The 17,461-nt window shown below is 32.8% G+C and overlaps 2 protein-coding genes across 2 annotated transcripts in view; one reads left to right on the top strand and one right to left on the bottom strand.

The window, feature by feature from the left end:
* Positions 1 to 1,646, top strand: part of LOC148620882 (uncharacterized) — a 32,825-nt gene extending 31,179 nt beyond the window's left edge. Inside the window, exon 24 of the mRNA XM_088574715.1 lies at positions 1,514 to 1,646. Coding sequence (XP_088430841.1) covers positions 1,514 to 1,554 — 41 coding nt within the window. The 3' untranslated portion in view covers positions 1,555 to 1,646. The remainder of the gene's footprint in view (positions 1 to 1,513) is intronic.
* Positions 1,647 to 8,199: 6,553 nt separating this feature from the next.
* On the bottom strand, positions 8,200 to 15,837 carry LOC148620883 (protein fem-1 homolog C-like). The gene is made up of 2 exons (XM_088574716.1): positions 15,129 to 15,837; positions 8,200 to 12,842 (listed from the first exon to the last, which is right to left on the bottom strand). Exons 1-2 carry the CDS (start codon positions 15,679 to 15,681, stop codon positions 11,536 to 11,538), a joined length of 1,860 nt encoding a protein of 619 aa, XP_088430842.1. The 5' UTR covers positions 15,682 to 15,837; the 3' UTR covers positions 8,200 to 11,535.
* Between the last annotated feature and the right edge of the window lie 1,624 nt (positions 15,838 to 17,461).

Consider the following 17,461-nt stretch of genomic DNA (forward strand, 5'->3'; position numbering starts at 1 on the left):
AATTCATTTCGTAATATTAAAAATTCATTTTCTAATATTGCAAATTCCTGATTTAGTAATATTATAAACATCAGACATTTTGTAATATTACAAATTGAATATGTCATATTAGAAAAAGAATTTGTAATGATAGAAAATCACTTTGCAATATTGCAAAATCAGTCACATTTTTTAATATTACAAAATGATTTTCTGATATTAGAAAATCGTAAATGAATACGACAAATCCATTTTCTAATATTAGAAAATCAATTTCTAATATTAAAAAGTCGCTTTTTAGTATTAGAAATTCAGTCGATATTAGAAATCTAATTTGTAATATTAGAAAATGAACTTGTAATATTAAAAAATCATTTTTAATATTAGTAAACAGTTATCTTGTAATATTAGAAAACATACTGTTTTAATATTACAAAATCATTTTTTAATATTACAAAACATTTTTTTTTAACATTATAAATTTATTTTGTAATATTAAAATCATTTTCTAATATTACAAATTCCTGATTTAGTAATATTATCATCTTCCCAAGTCAGGGTATTGAATCCACCCTCGCTTCCTCAAACCCCTGACATCACTCATTTATTTTAGCGGGTATCGTCCAACACCATCTAGTTATTTACTTAAATTTAACCCGGATCCAAATTCCAATCAAATCACTCGTAAGAGAAACTCTTCGATATAATTTACAATGTGGCTACACATAACATCATTTTTTTTTCAGTAAAAACTCTAAACAGAATCTGTTATTGCATTTTTGCTCATATTGCATCATTTGTGACATCATACAACTTTCGGTTACTATATCGGATCGTCAGTTATCTCGTATTATTGTTTACCTTTCCACAGACATTTTATGTTAAATCGATTTTCATTGGTGCTTCTCACCCGGAGAAGCAACCAATCGGAATTGGCTGTACGATACCCGCTAAATATGAATGAGCGATGTCGGGGTTTTGAGGGAGCGAGGGTGGACTCAAAATCCTGACTTGGGAGGATGTAATATCATAAAACATCACACATATTGTAATATTACAACTGAATTTGTAATATTAGAAAATGAATTTGTAATATTAGAAAATGACTTTGTAATATTAGAAAATCACTTTGCTATATTGCAAAATCAGTCACATTTTTTAATATTACAAAATGATTTTCTAATATTAAAAACGTAATTGAATACAAGAAATCCATTTTCTAATATTCAAAAATCGTTTTTAATATTAGAAATTCAATCGATTTTTTAATATTAAAAAAGAGTTTTGTAATATTAAAAAATTACTGTTATATTAGAAAATGAATTTGCAATATTGAAAAATCATTTTTAATATTAGAAAATACTTATTTTCGTCCACTTTAGCTTGCCATAAAGTGCTATCTTTTTCAACTTCATTATTATAGTGTTATTTAATCATTTAATAATCTCTGAGATTTGGTTGACGTCACAAATGCAAGTGTACGAGATGAAATTAATATTGGAACACCAAATTGATATTTGCCTTATTATTGCAGGTCTTCTTTCACCGCCGTTGGAGACAGCTGATGAATCTTAACATTAATAAATAAGCAATTGTGTTTGTTTTATTTAATTGTTGAGATTACGATTGTAAGTTACTTGTTTCTTTTTTACGACTTTGCATTAAACAAGACATGGTTAAATCACTAGGGTTTTTTCATAAATAAAAAGATTTGTACACCAAATGAACACAATGAAGTAAGTGCCTGTAAATTGCACATGGTCACGAACGAAGACAACTATGACGCAGTGCGAAATGTCCTCGTTTTGGAGTTGCATGGATATCTCCTATTTACACTAGTTTTCCTGGTTCATTAATACCCAACTTCAAAGCTATAACTGCCTGCAAAAAATGTCTTCTGCACAGTTGCTTGCTTCAGTGGAAATTTTTTAGGAAGATTCAATGGGTACTTAACTTTTTTGTATCCGTGCTTTTAAATTGAAAGCTTTCATTACCCATGTGGGTCTAGGAGCGTTTCCCAACTCAAACTGTCTTGGAAGTACGTCTACGGAAGAGTGAGAGCGAACTGACGATTGGTGGTTTTTACGGTCATGACTATTCTTTCGGATCTCGCACGACCGCCTCTTGCGTGGATTACGTCAGTAGATGTCTGTTTGTAGTTGGAGCCCAGCTTTCGTGATACCTGACCAAAGTACTGAGTCAGAGTATGTCCTACTAGCGGCTGGGTTGCTCTGGTGACGCTCCGGCCTATTCTCATACCCCACGTGTGTCCAAGAGCGTTTCCCACTCTAACTTTGGGAGTACGTCAACCTGTAGAGTGAGAGCGGACTGATTCCGATTGGTGGTTTATAGTCTTGACTATCCTTGCGGACCTTGCACGACAGCCCCTTACGGGGATTGTCTTAGAAGATGTCTGTTAGTAGATGGAGGAAGCAAAGCCCAGACTTCGAGATACCTGATAGAAGAACTCAGTCAGTATGTCCTACTAGCGGCTGGTCTTCTCTGTTGACGCTCTGGCCTACTTCCAGACCCCACGTGGGTCCGAGAGCGTTTCCCCACACTATCTGTTTGGGAGTAAATCAACGTGAAGAGTGTGGGAGGACACTGCTGATTGCAACGGTTTTTATATGCCGATGTCACATGATTTAATCATATGATTGGGTCGGTCTGTTAATGCCAAAGTGGTTTTTTTTTAATTCAACCATACCAATGCATCGAAAATGAAAAGATTTACCCCCGTCAAATAAACTAGTTCAACTTATCGTATAGAAATTGTACAGCTAAAAACCAATTGAAATAGCCAAATACAAATGTACATACTTTACAATGGCATTGAATGGACTACACCTAAATCACTTGCGATTGTCAATATAGTTGACCTACATAATACGAAACCCTGACCGCAAACCAAAGTGGTGCACTGCGTCACAAAAAATGTCAAAAGCTCTCTCTATTTCCAGCGGCAATCTAAACTCGTTGACTATATTCAACCTATATTCAATCAATTTTTCTTTCATCATCATTTCATGTTCATTTTTATCATCCACTTCATGGTCATCGCCCGGATGAAATAGTGCTGCTTGGCCGTAAAATACTTATCAATCAATCATTTTTACAGAGAGTAATAAAGTCAGATGACTGAAGGGAGTGTAGTAGGTCTTCCTTTAATTGAATGACCATTTCTGAAGAAATATATTAGGCAGTCAACTGGACAACTAACAAGATTTAAACTTGTTTAGATTATATAGGTATTTTAATGCAAAAATTGTCCAGTTAACTATCTTAAGGAAGTTCATCGGATGATTGTCATTTAATGATGGGATTTTACTCGCTGAAAATCATTCATTATTAAACAAGTTTTTAAAAAGTATCGAACTGTTTTATTTTTATTTTATTTATTTTTTTCTTTTTTTTTGGGGGGGGGATAGGGATGCTTGTGTTCACTTACCTGAACGTTTACTCCACAAAAAAGCTAGAATTAATTCACTCAGGCATAGCAAAGTCGCTGCAATCATGTAATTCTCTACGTATTTCATGGTACAAAAGAAAACATCTGTGTCTTACTTGTGAACCCATGTCAATTTCTCACATTGTCTCTGTCGATAGCCGGTTACTATCAAATAATTTTAAATAGTTCCATTATACTTATAGTGCTTGGGCAATATTATGTAAATTATATGCAAATATTTGCATAAGTTTTAACAATGAAATACAAATCTTTATCCCATTAATTGAGTGTTCTGCCTTCTAAACTCATGATTTAAGGAAATAAAAACATAATGCTCCGCAAGACGCAGCTTGATACAATCGCAAATGTAGCGTACACAGTTGTAGCAAGTTTGCACACAACATTCACATTTAATATACATGTAGATATATTTTGGATTTTGAGTAAAAGCAAAGATTCTCACAAGAATAAAAGCGGTATAAAAAAATTGTAAACTTGCAGTAAGATAAAAAAAATAAGCAATTGATATAAATTTTAGGCCTTAAATTGTAAAAAGGTAAGAGTCATAGCCCTTTAAACCGATCAGTTGCTTCTTTTTTTTTTGTGGTGGGGGGGTGTTGAAACTAGTAATATCTTTTCAAACATTTTACTAGTTATTGCCGGAAAACCAGGAAAAAAATATTAGTTTTAGGTCCATAATTTCTTAACAGGTGCAGTAATCGCTCCCAAAAAAAAGCAAGCGGAGCCTTATGATACAATTTTCATAAAGATTAATGTTCTTTCACTCATGCTATTGTTTAAAAAAAAGAAACAAGCGTTTTGTCGTTTTCGACCCTTTATTTCTGAACGGTTCATGTATTAATCCCTGTCGGACCTTTGTGATACAGAAAGAAACAAGCGTTTTGTCGTTCTCGACCCTTTATTCTTGAACAGTTCAGATATTAATCCCTGTCTGACCTTTATGATATAGAAACATTCAACCCTTTATTCCTGAACAGTTCAGGTATTGATTTCTGTCTGACCTTTGTGATATAGAAAAAAACAAGCTTTTTGTCGTTTTCGACCCTTTATTCTTGAACAGTTCAGATATTAATCCATGTCTGACCTTTATGATATAGAAACATTCGACCCTTTATTCCTGAACAGTTCAGGTATTGATTTCTGTCTGACCTTTGTGATATAGAAAGAAACAAGCGTTTTGTCGTTTTCGACCCTTTATTCTTGAACAGTTCAGATATTAATCCATGTCTGACTTTTGTGATATAGAAACATTCGACCCTTTATTCCTGAACAGTTCAGGTATCAATTCCTGTCGTCTGACCTTAGTGATACAGAAAGAAACATTCAACCCTTTATTCCTGAACAGTTCAGATATTAATTCCTGTCTGACCAATGTGATGCAGAAAGAAACATTCAACCATATGTTTCTGAACAGTTCAGGTATTAATCCCTGTCTGACCTTTGTGATGTAGAAAGAAACATTCAACCCTTTATTCCTGAACAGTTCAGGTATTAATTCATGTCTCACCTTTGTGATATAGAACAGTGTGGAACAAAAGCATAATCTGTATGTTCAATATGTTCAAGACGATACATGCATTACCGAAGTTTAGCCCTGTAAAACAAGTTGAAAGCATATAGATTCCCGTTAAAGTAGAACATGGCATTGAACAATATATAGAACGTGAAGATACTGCTTTTGCCAATCAAGAAACCAACAGAACAGACGTGTCGCAAATACAAAAATACTAATCATATTTATTGCAGTACACTGGAGTCACCTTTCGGCTGTATTAGAACCAACTGTATAGGAAGATCTAAATCAATAAAATTATGTATATGTAATTAAGCATTCATAACCGAAACTGTCGAAAGAGAAAGACAAATTTATCATCGAAAAGTTCTACCATGTGCAATACAAGGAATGAACCCTCGGTATTTTGGGTATTTTGAATTTATCATACTGCAAGTTTTCATAAATGTAATAAATAAAATCTTATATAATTCAGGGTCATTCAAGTAAGACTACTGGCTTCAGGGACCTTTGGTCCACCAGCAGAGATTATCAAATACAAAAATACCGATCATATTGAGCAAAAATAAATTCGCAAGGATTATACATTAAACATGCAAAAAGACCAAAAAGGAGTCTTTCAAACCTTTAGTTGATTTGAAGACTAGTACTTTATTTTCTTTACAGAAATAATAGAATATAGTTGGGCAGAAAACTCGCATTTACTGGATGTAAAAGAGGTATTGAATGATACAAAAGGAATTACATTTGGACTATATTTTTGTGTAGTGTTCAGATATAGTAGGGAGGTTTCAGTGATGGACCGTTGACATAGGGTATTTTGATCCTGAAGGATTAAAAACCAATAAAGGGTTATTGAAAAGCATAACTCAAGGCGATGGAGGATGCCTGTGAAGGTTCCGAAAATGACATGCGTGATAGAAATTAATAGATTCATCAGTATCGCAACAATTCATTTCCCGGTATGTAATCGAACAAAGTGAACAATTAAGTATGTGAATCTGATTCAAACAACACGACAGGAATCTACCAGCGGATCACATTGAATCCATATACCAATACAATGTACTTGAGTTACACGTATCTAGTGAAATTTATTAAGTTTTTGGCCCTTTTGTCTGCAATTCAAAAACAGCTGACGCTTAAACCCTAAATTATAAAACAAACCCTCGTGTTGTTTGGAACCTCGTTGAATTTTTTTTTTCAGATCAACTTAGATTCCAATCACCGCACATGTACACAAAAACAAGGTTTCTAAAAAAGATGACACGGACGACGACAGTACAATTACATGGCCGCATTTTTTTTTTTGCATTTATGTAATGTATTTTACTTACACAAGAATCATGGCAAGTTGTTTTAGTTATTGATCTTCTTGCAACCTTAAAATTGAGAATGCTTATGTTTCTCTTCCCAAGTAAATAAGAACAAATGGTATTAAGGTATTTATTCTGCATGATTAAACATATCACGTGTGGGAAGTTTTGAGATCCAACATCCCATTTATCAACAAGTTCATCAATAGGGAAAGTACACGTCAAAATCAAGAACAAAAATAACAGATCATACATAGCATATAACAACTCATTGAGGCCTAATGAACAATCATAATGGTTGTACAACTCTACCGCTTTTATCTTGATTTGTTTTGCCAATTTTCCAGTATTACATAGATAGACGGAACCATTCATTACAAGCTTTCTTTTGAAAAAATCTAAATGAGGCTAAAATACTCTTGGTTTTGTAAATATTTTTTATTCAGTTTAAGTGGTTAAATAATCCACTGCAGTACACCAGTGTCACATTATTTCAGGGCGGATCCAAAATTTAAATGAAGGGGTTCTAGGCTATAATTTTCTCATTTTTGCAAAAATTTTATGAAAACTTAACAATGTTTTCTACAAAAAGAAAAAATGAGGTGATCACTGGAACCTCACCTCACTTCCTGTATCTGCCAATGATTATGTTAATGTTTCCATTTGAAGTATAAAACGGTAAGGTTGTACAGATAAATAATAATTATCTACATCATACAACTCTGCATCATGAAGCCATTTAGCATTGATAGCCCTTGAAATCATTAACAGTCTTGATTCCTGCTACCAGCAAGAAAAAAATAGGGTAGGCATGTATTTTATTTCAGTTTTCAAAAGCATTTTACACGTACATAGAAATCTAGAATCACAAAAAAGTAAGGTAAGCAGGATAGCAGGAAACATACATCTTTTTTTTTGCCTCAGTGGAAAATCTTTTTACCATGTCAAACCGATTCCCTCAATATTTTTGTTATTACCATTGCCCATCCATCCACACATACATATACTTAAAAATTATCTAGCAACAAATTCTTCTAAATTTTGGTGGGGTAAAAAAAAACGTTTGCAAAATCCAACACTACAAATATCAACTTAACACAATATCACAAATCATACATGTAACTAAGAAAAAAAATGTAAATAATTCATACAGAAAAATATACTTAGTCTGAAGTTTCTAAAAGGAATACTCTTCACAGGCTTCATCAATTTTTAACTAAAAAGATCGAGTAATTACAGCCTTCATACTACCAGGGATGGGGTCGATTACTTTGAAATGAAGTGGATATTTCTTAGTATCTTTCCCTTCACCTCAATCCTCAAAGGAATAGTAAAACAAATTTTAAAAAAGCACTTTAAAACCTGATACATGTATATAGTTGAAGATTAAGATCATAAAATTTGTATTTCAACCACCTTTAACAATGTAAAAAGTAATTTTCAGCTCATCTAACGAAATTTATGGAACTAATTAAGAGGAAGGACCAAGTAATAAATAAGGGATAGAGGGTCAACGTTCAAAAGATAGGGATTTTATAGGAAATAGAGGGCTGCTTGAAAACCTGACATTGTCATAGACAATTTAAAAAAAAACGATGCATTTTTAGCTGAATGTAGTACAGGCTTAATATTCTAGTAGTTACAATCACTGAATGTACATGTTTGCATTTTCAAGAGAGGTACTTATAAGTTGAAATGCATATTCACCTGAACTCAAGATCAAATGGAAAAAAATATTGCTGTCCTTTGCTTGTACAAAGATTGGAATGTCAGTTGTATAAAGTTAGTAGTGCCAGCTTCTGGCACAAGTAAAAGAGTTAATTATGTAACCTATACATCACATAATATTTGTTCTTTAAGAATGAGATACACAACAGCTCAGGTGAAATAATATCTTTCAACTTGCCCACAGATGGTTTTGTTTTTTTTTCTCTTCTCATTTTAGCATAATTTTATCAAAACTTAATCTTAAATGTCACTCTCTGTTTTTGTTTCATACCATTGTAAAAAAACAACAGAAACTTCATTAGGTGTAAAATTGCAGGTAACCTCAGCCATTAGTATGCAAATGTTTATATTAGACTAAAAGTGTTGATCCCCCTTTTATTGTAGTAATAAAAATAACTTTCAAATATGCTTTGCGTATCCATAACATTAAATAAACAAAGCTCTGTGAAAATTTGAAATTTATATCTATATTGCCTTCCAGAGCTTATAGGTTGTTTTACATGTAAATCTTATTTTTTACCAGCTTTAGTAGAGAACAGTAATAATCATAATTCATATCCATCCTACCAGAAAAAAGAATCTGTATCTATGAGTGTAAATAGTAATTTCCACCTGAGCTGTGCTGTATTTATTTTAAATTAAAACATTTTTTTGAGTCAGCAGAGCACTGTGCAGGAGTATAAGTCAAGAATGCATGTGTACATATGAACAATTTAAAGAATTGGGAGTTTCACAATAAATTGAAAGCAGGTTAAATTTGTGAATTAATAATTGTGTACACTATAAATAAATAAAGAACCTACATGTAATAATGTACAAAAAATGTATAATATGAAAAATTTTTCCTAATAATTGTGTACCGTTTGAAAATTTTAAATATTGACAATGTATTACACATACATGCATACCACATGCAGTTAACCCAAAGATTTACATGTACATGTACATTATGATAGTAATGATGCAAGCTACATGTACATGTATATATGAAGTAATATAATAATGATCAATCAAATACAGTGTACATGGGAATAATGTAAAAAGTAAAAATATATTTTAATATCAATATTGATATTTTTTCATATGATCTATTATCATGGGACAATCATTAACATGTTGAAAAACTTATAGAAAAAATAATTCATGAGAGAATAAGAATTACATTTACATGTACATGTACAAAGTGTACATCTGCACATGTTTAAGTCAACACTGGGAGTAGAGTAAATGGATTTGCACCATTAACTAGAAACTGTAAAATTTTAATTATCCCAATATTATAAGAAAAGCATGATTTGTGAACCGATACATGTACATGTACATTTCTATTGATGTAAAATATAAGAAGACACAATCTAAGCCACAACAATATTCAAACAAATGACTTGTATGTTTTAAATATGCTTTACATATAACATGTAGTTCAGTTTTTTTGTATAAATGTACATGTACTTAAAATAGTAGTAGACAGAACAATATTATAACAATTAGTAAAGATTCTTAGCACTAATATATTCAAGATATTGAAGTAATTTAAAAATGGGACTAAGACAGATATGGCCAGTTGCCATAAACAATAAGTAGAAGTGGGACAGACCTGAAACTACTTCCCATGATATGAAGCCACATGCTGAAGTTGTATACCAAATATCTAATGGCTGTGATTTATATTTATTCAGAAAAATGAACCCGACACTGGCCATTCTATGAGCTCATTTGCAAGAGTGAAACCTGACCAAAAATATACGTCTGATGTACCTTCCCTACTTCATGTACAAAATGTACTTTGGTCAAGGACTTCCAATATTCAGAAGACTAAATTTAATACCGGTACATACATGTATGTGTAAAAATGTACATTCCTACAAAATTTTATTTGGTGCAGAATGTGCACTTTCAAGTTCAATGAATTTATGATAGACAACTTTATTGATGTAACCACAAACATGCTCAAAATAATGATTTCAAGTATAAAATGAAAAATAAAGATGATTTACAATACATGTACATGTAAATCAATGTAAAATTCAATATTTGAAATTAAGAAATATAGGAAAATTGCATTTCAGTGTGTGATGTGGGTAGCGGATACATGTAATTGATGCTGAATACCAGTCAAAGACAAGTATACATGTGTATGTGCAATAAATTAAGAGTACCATGTTATGTCTACATGATCTACAGAAAATAAAGTGTCCAGGCTAGTCTAAAAAGAAGGGGAATAACACCTCCAGCTCTTATGGACCTAAAACAAAGTTATTTCTCTCTCATTTAAGACTGATTCTACCAAGAAAAAGATAAATTTAAGTAGCACAATCATCATAAAAAACTGCTGTTTAGTCTGGATATAAGCAAACTAAATCTGCAGTGTTATACACAATACATGTACATTGTAGCTTCTGACTAGAAAAATTCAGGGTGGGCTAGAGAGAGAGTTTTATTTGCAGTACCTTATCCAAATACCTATGCTACATGTACACTTTTTGTACATCATCAGGCCTATGCATCACCTTTTTTCTAGATGTAGTGATTATGTACCCCTCTGTCTTACATTCAATGTTCTAGCTTTTATATGCTACTCTACACACATGTACTTGTAAATGTATAAAAACATGTTTACTTATACATACATTTCAATTTTATCCCCAAAAAGATGATTTAGAAAGACAATTACTAACCAATGTAAAATGTACATGTATATGCAACAGAAGATTATGCAATCGTTAATGTACGTGATGACATACAAATAGCGATTTCAGCAAAAATTGTTAGTGTATAATTAGTCGTAAGTTACAAATGTATCGTGTCAGAATAGATCAAATTATTGTGACATTGGTCATAACCTAAGACTTCTTTTACACTTACAACTTTTAGTGAAAACCACTACTGAGCTCAGGGTAAAAACATCAGTGTCCTAGCTAGGGCAAAATGGAGGGGCACTGCTCCCTGTCCCTATCACATAATACACTTTAAAGTGCCCTCTACCCTGTGCCCCTCTATTTTCAAATCCTAGCTAGAACACTAGCTAGAACACTGAACATAATTGCCAATTATTAACCTTTTTTGTATTTACTATTTGTTTTAAGATTATTAACCTTTTTTGTATTAACTAATTGTTTAAAGGAAGTTTTTGATTGTGACACAAAACTGAAATACTGTACTATTAGGGTGTACATTGTATATTTACATTGCACATGAAGAGGCTTGACACAATGTATATGTTCCATTTACAAATGTGCATGTACATCATACATTATCAACAATACATACATGTACATGTAAAATGTAAAAAAAATGTATTTATTATGAACTGATAAAAATATGCTAAATTCTGCAAGTTCTGTTTATTTTTTTTTTAAATGTTGTTTAAAATGAACTTTTTTTTAATTGATACTACTGCTGCTATGAACAGCACCTAATGTTTGAAGCCTGCTACAATATTCTAAAACTTTTTTTTCCAATACATGTACATGTAATTTAATGATAAAAGCCCTACATGTACATACAATGTATATGTGAACCTAATTTCTTTAATGCATTTCAATAAAATGTTCCAGTTTTTTGGGTATTTGACCTTTGTATGATATATTACACTTTACAATTTTTCTAGCAGAAAGACATTGAAGGGTAAGATAATTCAATGGTGAAACTATGTCATTGATGGACATCCCTCGAATCAACTGCATTGGGGTTTTCCGGTTCTTGTTGCAACGATCAAGATGTGCACCGTTTCGGAGCAGTGTACGAATAACTTCAGAACGACAAGGTCGATTGCTTGCTGCTATATGCAGAGGTGAATTTTCATCAATGTCAATTGAGTTTACATCCGCACCAACATCCATCAGAAGCTGGGCAACTTCAGCTGAGGGAAATGAACAAACTGGATATCGTCCCACATTGGTTGTGTCCCTTGAACAAGCCAAGTGCAAAGGTGAGAAGCCTTTTGTACCATATGGTTTCATATGAACTAATTTATAAACCACTTCTTTAAATGAATGTTCCTCATCTTTACTCATTATTTTTTGTAAGCGACACATCAAACAAAGCAAATGCATAATTATCACAAGTAATCTACTAAAATGGCTGTTGTCTTTATCAGCAGTTTCGTCTGCTTTTCCTTTTTCAAGTTCCATAATAGCACGTAACAAAACATTGTGAATGTCTTTGAAAGCAATTGAGCGAGCAGGTCGATTTCGCCACTCAGTCATCATGAAGGAAAACAACTCTGCAAATGAAAGAAAACTACTCTGAGTAGTTGGACTTAAGGGTTCTAATACATTCTGCTGCATATCTAATGCATACATCCATAGCATAATGCACCTATCAAAATTACCCATGTCTGCATATAAAGCTCCCCGATAACGAATATAGTAAGAAGTGTCAGGATGAGCAGGACCCAATATTCTTTCACGAACAAGTAATGCCTGCATTCTCATATCATCTGGATCAGAAATAAGTTCATCTAAGTCTTCTAAAGTTGTCACCTCTTCGGAATTTTCATATGCAGCAACTTGTGACCCTTGCCTAGGCTTTGGTAATGATGGGTCACAAGATCGCTCTTCCATTGCCTGTCGCCAAAAATTTATGGCACCTAGCATGTCCCTTTTCTTGTCCACATATGTTGCCCCAAGTAACTCTAAAGCATCAATTCTTTCAGCTTTAGTACACTCCTGTCTGCTAATAAGGAATTCAACAATTTTCGAAAAACCAGCTACACTTGCTGCCATCAAAGGTGTCATACCATAAGCATCTTTCTCCATTTTGGCACCATATTTCAGAAGAAGTTTCATGATATCAAGACTTCCTGATTCAGCACAGTCATGTAGTGCAGTATTTCCTAGAAGTAAAAAAAAAACAAATAATAGTATACTCTGTAATACATTTTGCCATTTCTTAAACAATGCTGAAGCAGTCATCACTACTAACTTCTGATCAAAAGGTACAAACCATATGTATCTTAAGAAAATTTTTATGTACACGTGGATACAAATTTGTAACAGACCTTTATGTGGATTTTTTACAAAGCCATCAGAATTTAATTACAAGTACCTAACTTGGGCTTACAGTTAGGACAATTGGTTTACCGTGAAGACTGAAAGTATCAACATATACATGTACATGTACATATTATTACTTACATAGTCATTTAGTGACTCACTTGTACATGAACAAAAGAAATCTAAAAAATATCTACATACATGTACTTGTATAAATGTATTGTACATGTACATGTAACATACATGTAACTTATTTTAAAATCAATTGCAGCTACCTCCTTCCAATTTTAAATCTACTTCTCTTGAGGAAATACAAACATACATGTAAATGTTCAAGATGTTGTACCCATTTGTAGATAGTCATTATACAAGATACATGTATATTGTACAGGTTTAAAAGAAAAATAAGGATTTACCCATTTCACATAAGAAATTTTCCCTACAAAATCAAATACAAGGAAGGAAGACATTTAACACAGTAGTTACTAGGATGTCACGGGAAATCAAGAAAAAAAACACATGTATAACAACCGTAGTAAAACTCCATCAGCAAATATGAGAAACATTAAACAATATTTATTGTATAATTAGGCTAATTCTTCTTATTGTTACAGGATACATGTATAAAATGTTTTTTACTATGGCCATAAAAGATATACATGTACAGTATATGTCTGTTTACAAGTTACCCGACCGACCCTACCCTAAACCATTTTATCAGCAAACTGAGAGTAAGAAACTAAATCTATAATATTCAGTTAAAAAAGGAAGTTTATATCATCTAAGTCATTCCGGCATTTGAGTTTAAACAGGGCATTTCTTCCTTTGTCACAGCGAATCAGCCACCCAGTCATAAACAGAAGTCAGCATGGCACAGGACATGTCGACCAGCCTGTTAATTAAGTTAACATTGTCATATGGATAGCACATCTGTTATAACAGGGGTTCCTTTTAGATTAACAATAAACAACGATGTATAGATATACGAGGAAATGGACTGCAAAAGTTTACTCCATGACTAACCATTTTGTTGAAGTAAAGGTTGAACCTGTGCTGGAAGAAAAATGAAAAAATAAAATAAAATGTTGACCGACCAACCCAATTTTTTTGAAGAATGTAACCATAAACAGACATATACATGTACATGCATTATTTTTAATGACATGTGAATTCTTCTCTTTTTTTCATCAGTGAAATTAGCACTGCTTGATGACCACTTCCACCAAAGTGTAGATACACGTTGTATATTTTTTACGTAATTGTATATGTTCATATAGAAAGATATCAAATGCCATGGAAGAAAATACATGTAACTGAATAAACCCTATCTTTAACCTAAGAATTCTTACTAATTCTACCCTATTTAACACTGCCTCGTAGGGGAGAATTTATTTGCAAAAAGCAAAAATGGTACTTTTTTCACACAAAATGTACGTGTATGATCTCCCACAATTCTCACACACATGTAATGTACATGTAGCACTGATGTTGGGAGATTCAAATTTTTTCATTGATTTCGGAGGAGTCTCCCCCAAAGGTACATTTATTTCAGGAAGAATAACAGGTATGAATTAATTAGTTAACTTTCAAATGGAATATTATATTGTCTCAAGTACATGTACACGTTTTACATCAGTATTTATAGTACTAATTCTGCAAATCTTTCAATTCTTTAGTACAAATCATTTTATATAAGTGCTTTAAAATCTATAGCAATGCAAATTTCTATACTGAGTGACAAAAGTAATTCTTTTTTATATTTTTTCCACTTTGAAAGGGACACTCTACAGAGTTACTCTGCATATTACATTGTCATATTCTGCATACATATAGATGTAACTCTATTAGCTACTATTGTTACTTACATTTTATAATGTTCTTTTATAAGTAATATCAATCACTAACATTAAACATTGCACAGAAACAGTAATAACTTTTTAGTCACATTTCGTGTTGATTGTGGAGTAGTTGATGAGCATTCTTAATACGCATGTACACTTCAAGGAGAAAATTCTTTTGTTCTACCCCAAACAATATCTCCCAGAAGTACATATACATCGTAAATGTACACATGCACATCTTACAAATGCTCATCAACATGAGAATGTTACTCAATAACTCTGTACCTTTAACACTTTTCCTATTAACATCTGCATTCAATTCTAACAAATACTGAGCAATTTCTTTGTGACCTTTGTAGCAACTTATCATAAGACAGGTGTGACCATGCCGATTGGCTATTTCAATATCTGCTTCATTGTTTACGAGATGTTTGACTATTTCATAATGTCCATCGAAACATGCTGCTCTAAGAGGAGTTGAATTTGTGAATGTAGTTTTATTAACACCAGCTCCCTTCGAAATAAGATACTGAACAATCTCTAAATGTCCTGCTGCAGCAGCACACCACAGAGGTGGTGCCCCTTCAATTGTCTCCCCATCAAATGTCACAGAACCAACTTGTTCGATTTCTGCAGTACACTGTTCAACTATATATTTAACGACGTCTATGTGACCGTTTCGACAGGCCATAATGAGTGGGGTGGCACCGTTTGTTTTAGCGTGGACAAGTTTCCCAATTTCTTCCTTCGATTTGTGATCAAGAAAAATCTTAAGCCTATTGAGTTTGCCATCTCTGGCGGCATTGTATACAACACTCCTGTATTCCATAGCCTTCATATGAAGGCTTTGTTGATTTAGGGGCCTATATATTAGAGTTTTTGGGGGCTAATTTTAAAGTATTTTGTTCAACTCCTCTCCATTTGCATGCAAATGTCAAATATGGCGATGTCAATTCAATCGCCAGGGGGCGTCATTTCCGGAAATGAAGAAAACCCTATCACCGAAATACAAATGTGCAACACTAGAAAGAAAGGACCAATCTCAAATATCATTCAGGAAATTTCATATTCGACCTAAAATGGTATTTATAAACTGCTGACTGACAATACTCCCAAAATAAATTAAATATATAAATAGAATACAAAATATAAAGGGTACATGTACAACGTACAAAAATGCACAGGGTTTGGGTAGGGATTTTTTTTGTTAAAAAATAAAGTAAAATACGAAGTTATGTGTTATAACAGCAAATATTGAACTTATACTAACCATATGAAGTTTTCTGATGTATTGGGATCGACTGGTATATTGGACATAGACGTCTACGTCCAATACACCAGCTGACCCACACCGAGTCAACAGAAAAATTCATATGGATAGTATAAGTGCAATATTTGCTGTTATAACACGTAATTTCGCACTTCATTTTTAGCACACAAAAAAACGAGTACCTGTGCAATGAATAAAAAGTGTTAAACAGTTTGATATCTGGACATATAAATAATCATAGTTCCTACAACGATGGTTTTCACTAATGAAAAATTCTTCCAGGGGACTATTTTATTCTGAGGTTTAGGTACAATGTAGATTGAAAATATTTACTGAGGCTTAACTCTTATTACAGGGTAAACATAGCCAAGTACAGATATTCGAATATAAAGCACGTGATATAAAGTTTCCTATAGACACGGGGAGATGGAACCCGGTCAGTCCAAAGGAGATATTTTTTTTAGTTTCTCTGGGGAAGGGATGATCAGTTTATATGTCAAAAGGAAGGCTTGAAAACCATTCGTCAAAAGTTCATACCTTGATATTTCACTTTAAACCCGACAGAATACAAACTGAAAGAAATGTTAATGGCCTTCAATGTTAAGCTATACAGAAACTTGTCATTTTTTTCCGACGCAGTCGGTAGTTTCACTTTTTAACCTTTGACCTTAAGGGCGCTATTCTATGGAAACGCAAGTCACCTGATCGCAATTCGCACGTTAACAACACAAGTGAAAACAACTATTTTAGAATAAATCTACAGGTATCGAAATACAAGATTTGAAGTCATATAATAGTACTGTTTTTAAAATGTATTGCAGTGCAGTGCAAGCTATCATTAATTTTCTTGAAAAAAAAATGCATGCCATTTCTTTAGACGAATTGAGATATATTATGTCATGATCCAGCTAAATACAAAAGTGTAACAACATCAATAAACATACAATATTAAAATTTTAATTCAAATCAGACAATTTATCACAAATTATTACTAGCTTACACTGCACTAGATATATAGGCTTCAGCATATTTGCATTTCCGAACAAAAATCTGTTCTGGTAAATCTACACATCCCGACTTAAAAAACATTATACATCGTTGTTTTTCCAAAAAAGATGGTAAACCTAGATACAAAAATATAGTTCTTGGTAGAGATTCCTCATACTTTGTAAGAAATAATTCAAAATCCAAATATACAGAGGAAGATGTTTACAAAATGCTGGAAATTTTTAATCGAAAACATATTTGTCCAGTGTGGTGGACGTGTTTTTCAACAAACGGTCGGCATTCCAATGGGAACAAATTGTGCTCCTTTACTTGCTGACCTATTCCTTCACTCTTATGAGGC

The sequence above is a fragment of the Perna viridis genome, chromosome 3, assembly GCF_037379345.1.
Source record: "Perna viridis isolate PV_CMFRI_1.1 ecotype Kerala chromosome 3, ASM3737934v1, whole genome shotgun sequence".
NCBI classification, from domain to species: domain Eukaryota; kingdom Metazoa; phylum Mollusca; class Bivalvia; order Mytilida; family Mytilidae; genus Perna; species Perna viridis.

Excerpts from the sequence above, each read along its gene's own strand:
- LOC148620883 (XM_088574716.1), bottom strand. The coding sequence starts at position 15,681 with ATGAAGGCTATGGAATACAGGAGTGTTGTATACAATGCCGCCAGAGAT. Across the intron at positions 12,843-15,128 it reads TAATAGGAAAAGTGTTAAAG|GAAATACTGCACTACATGAC; the intron begins GTACAGAGTTAT and ends TTTTACTTCTAG.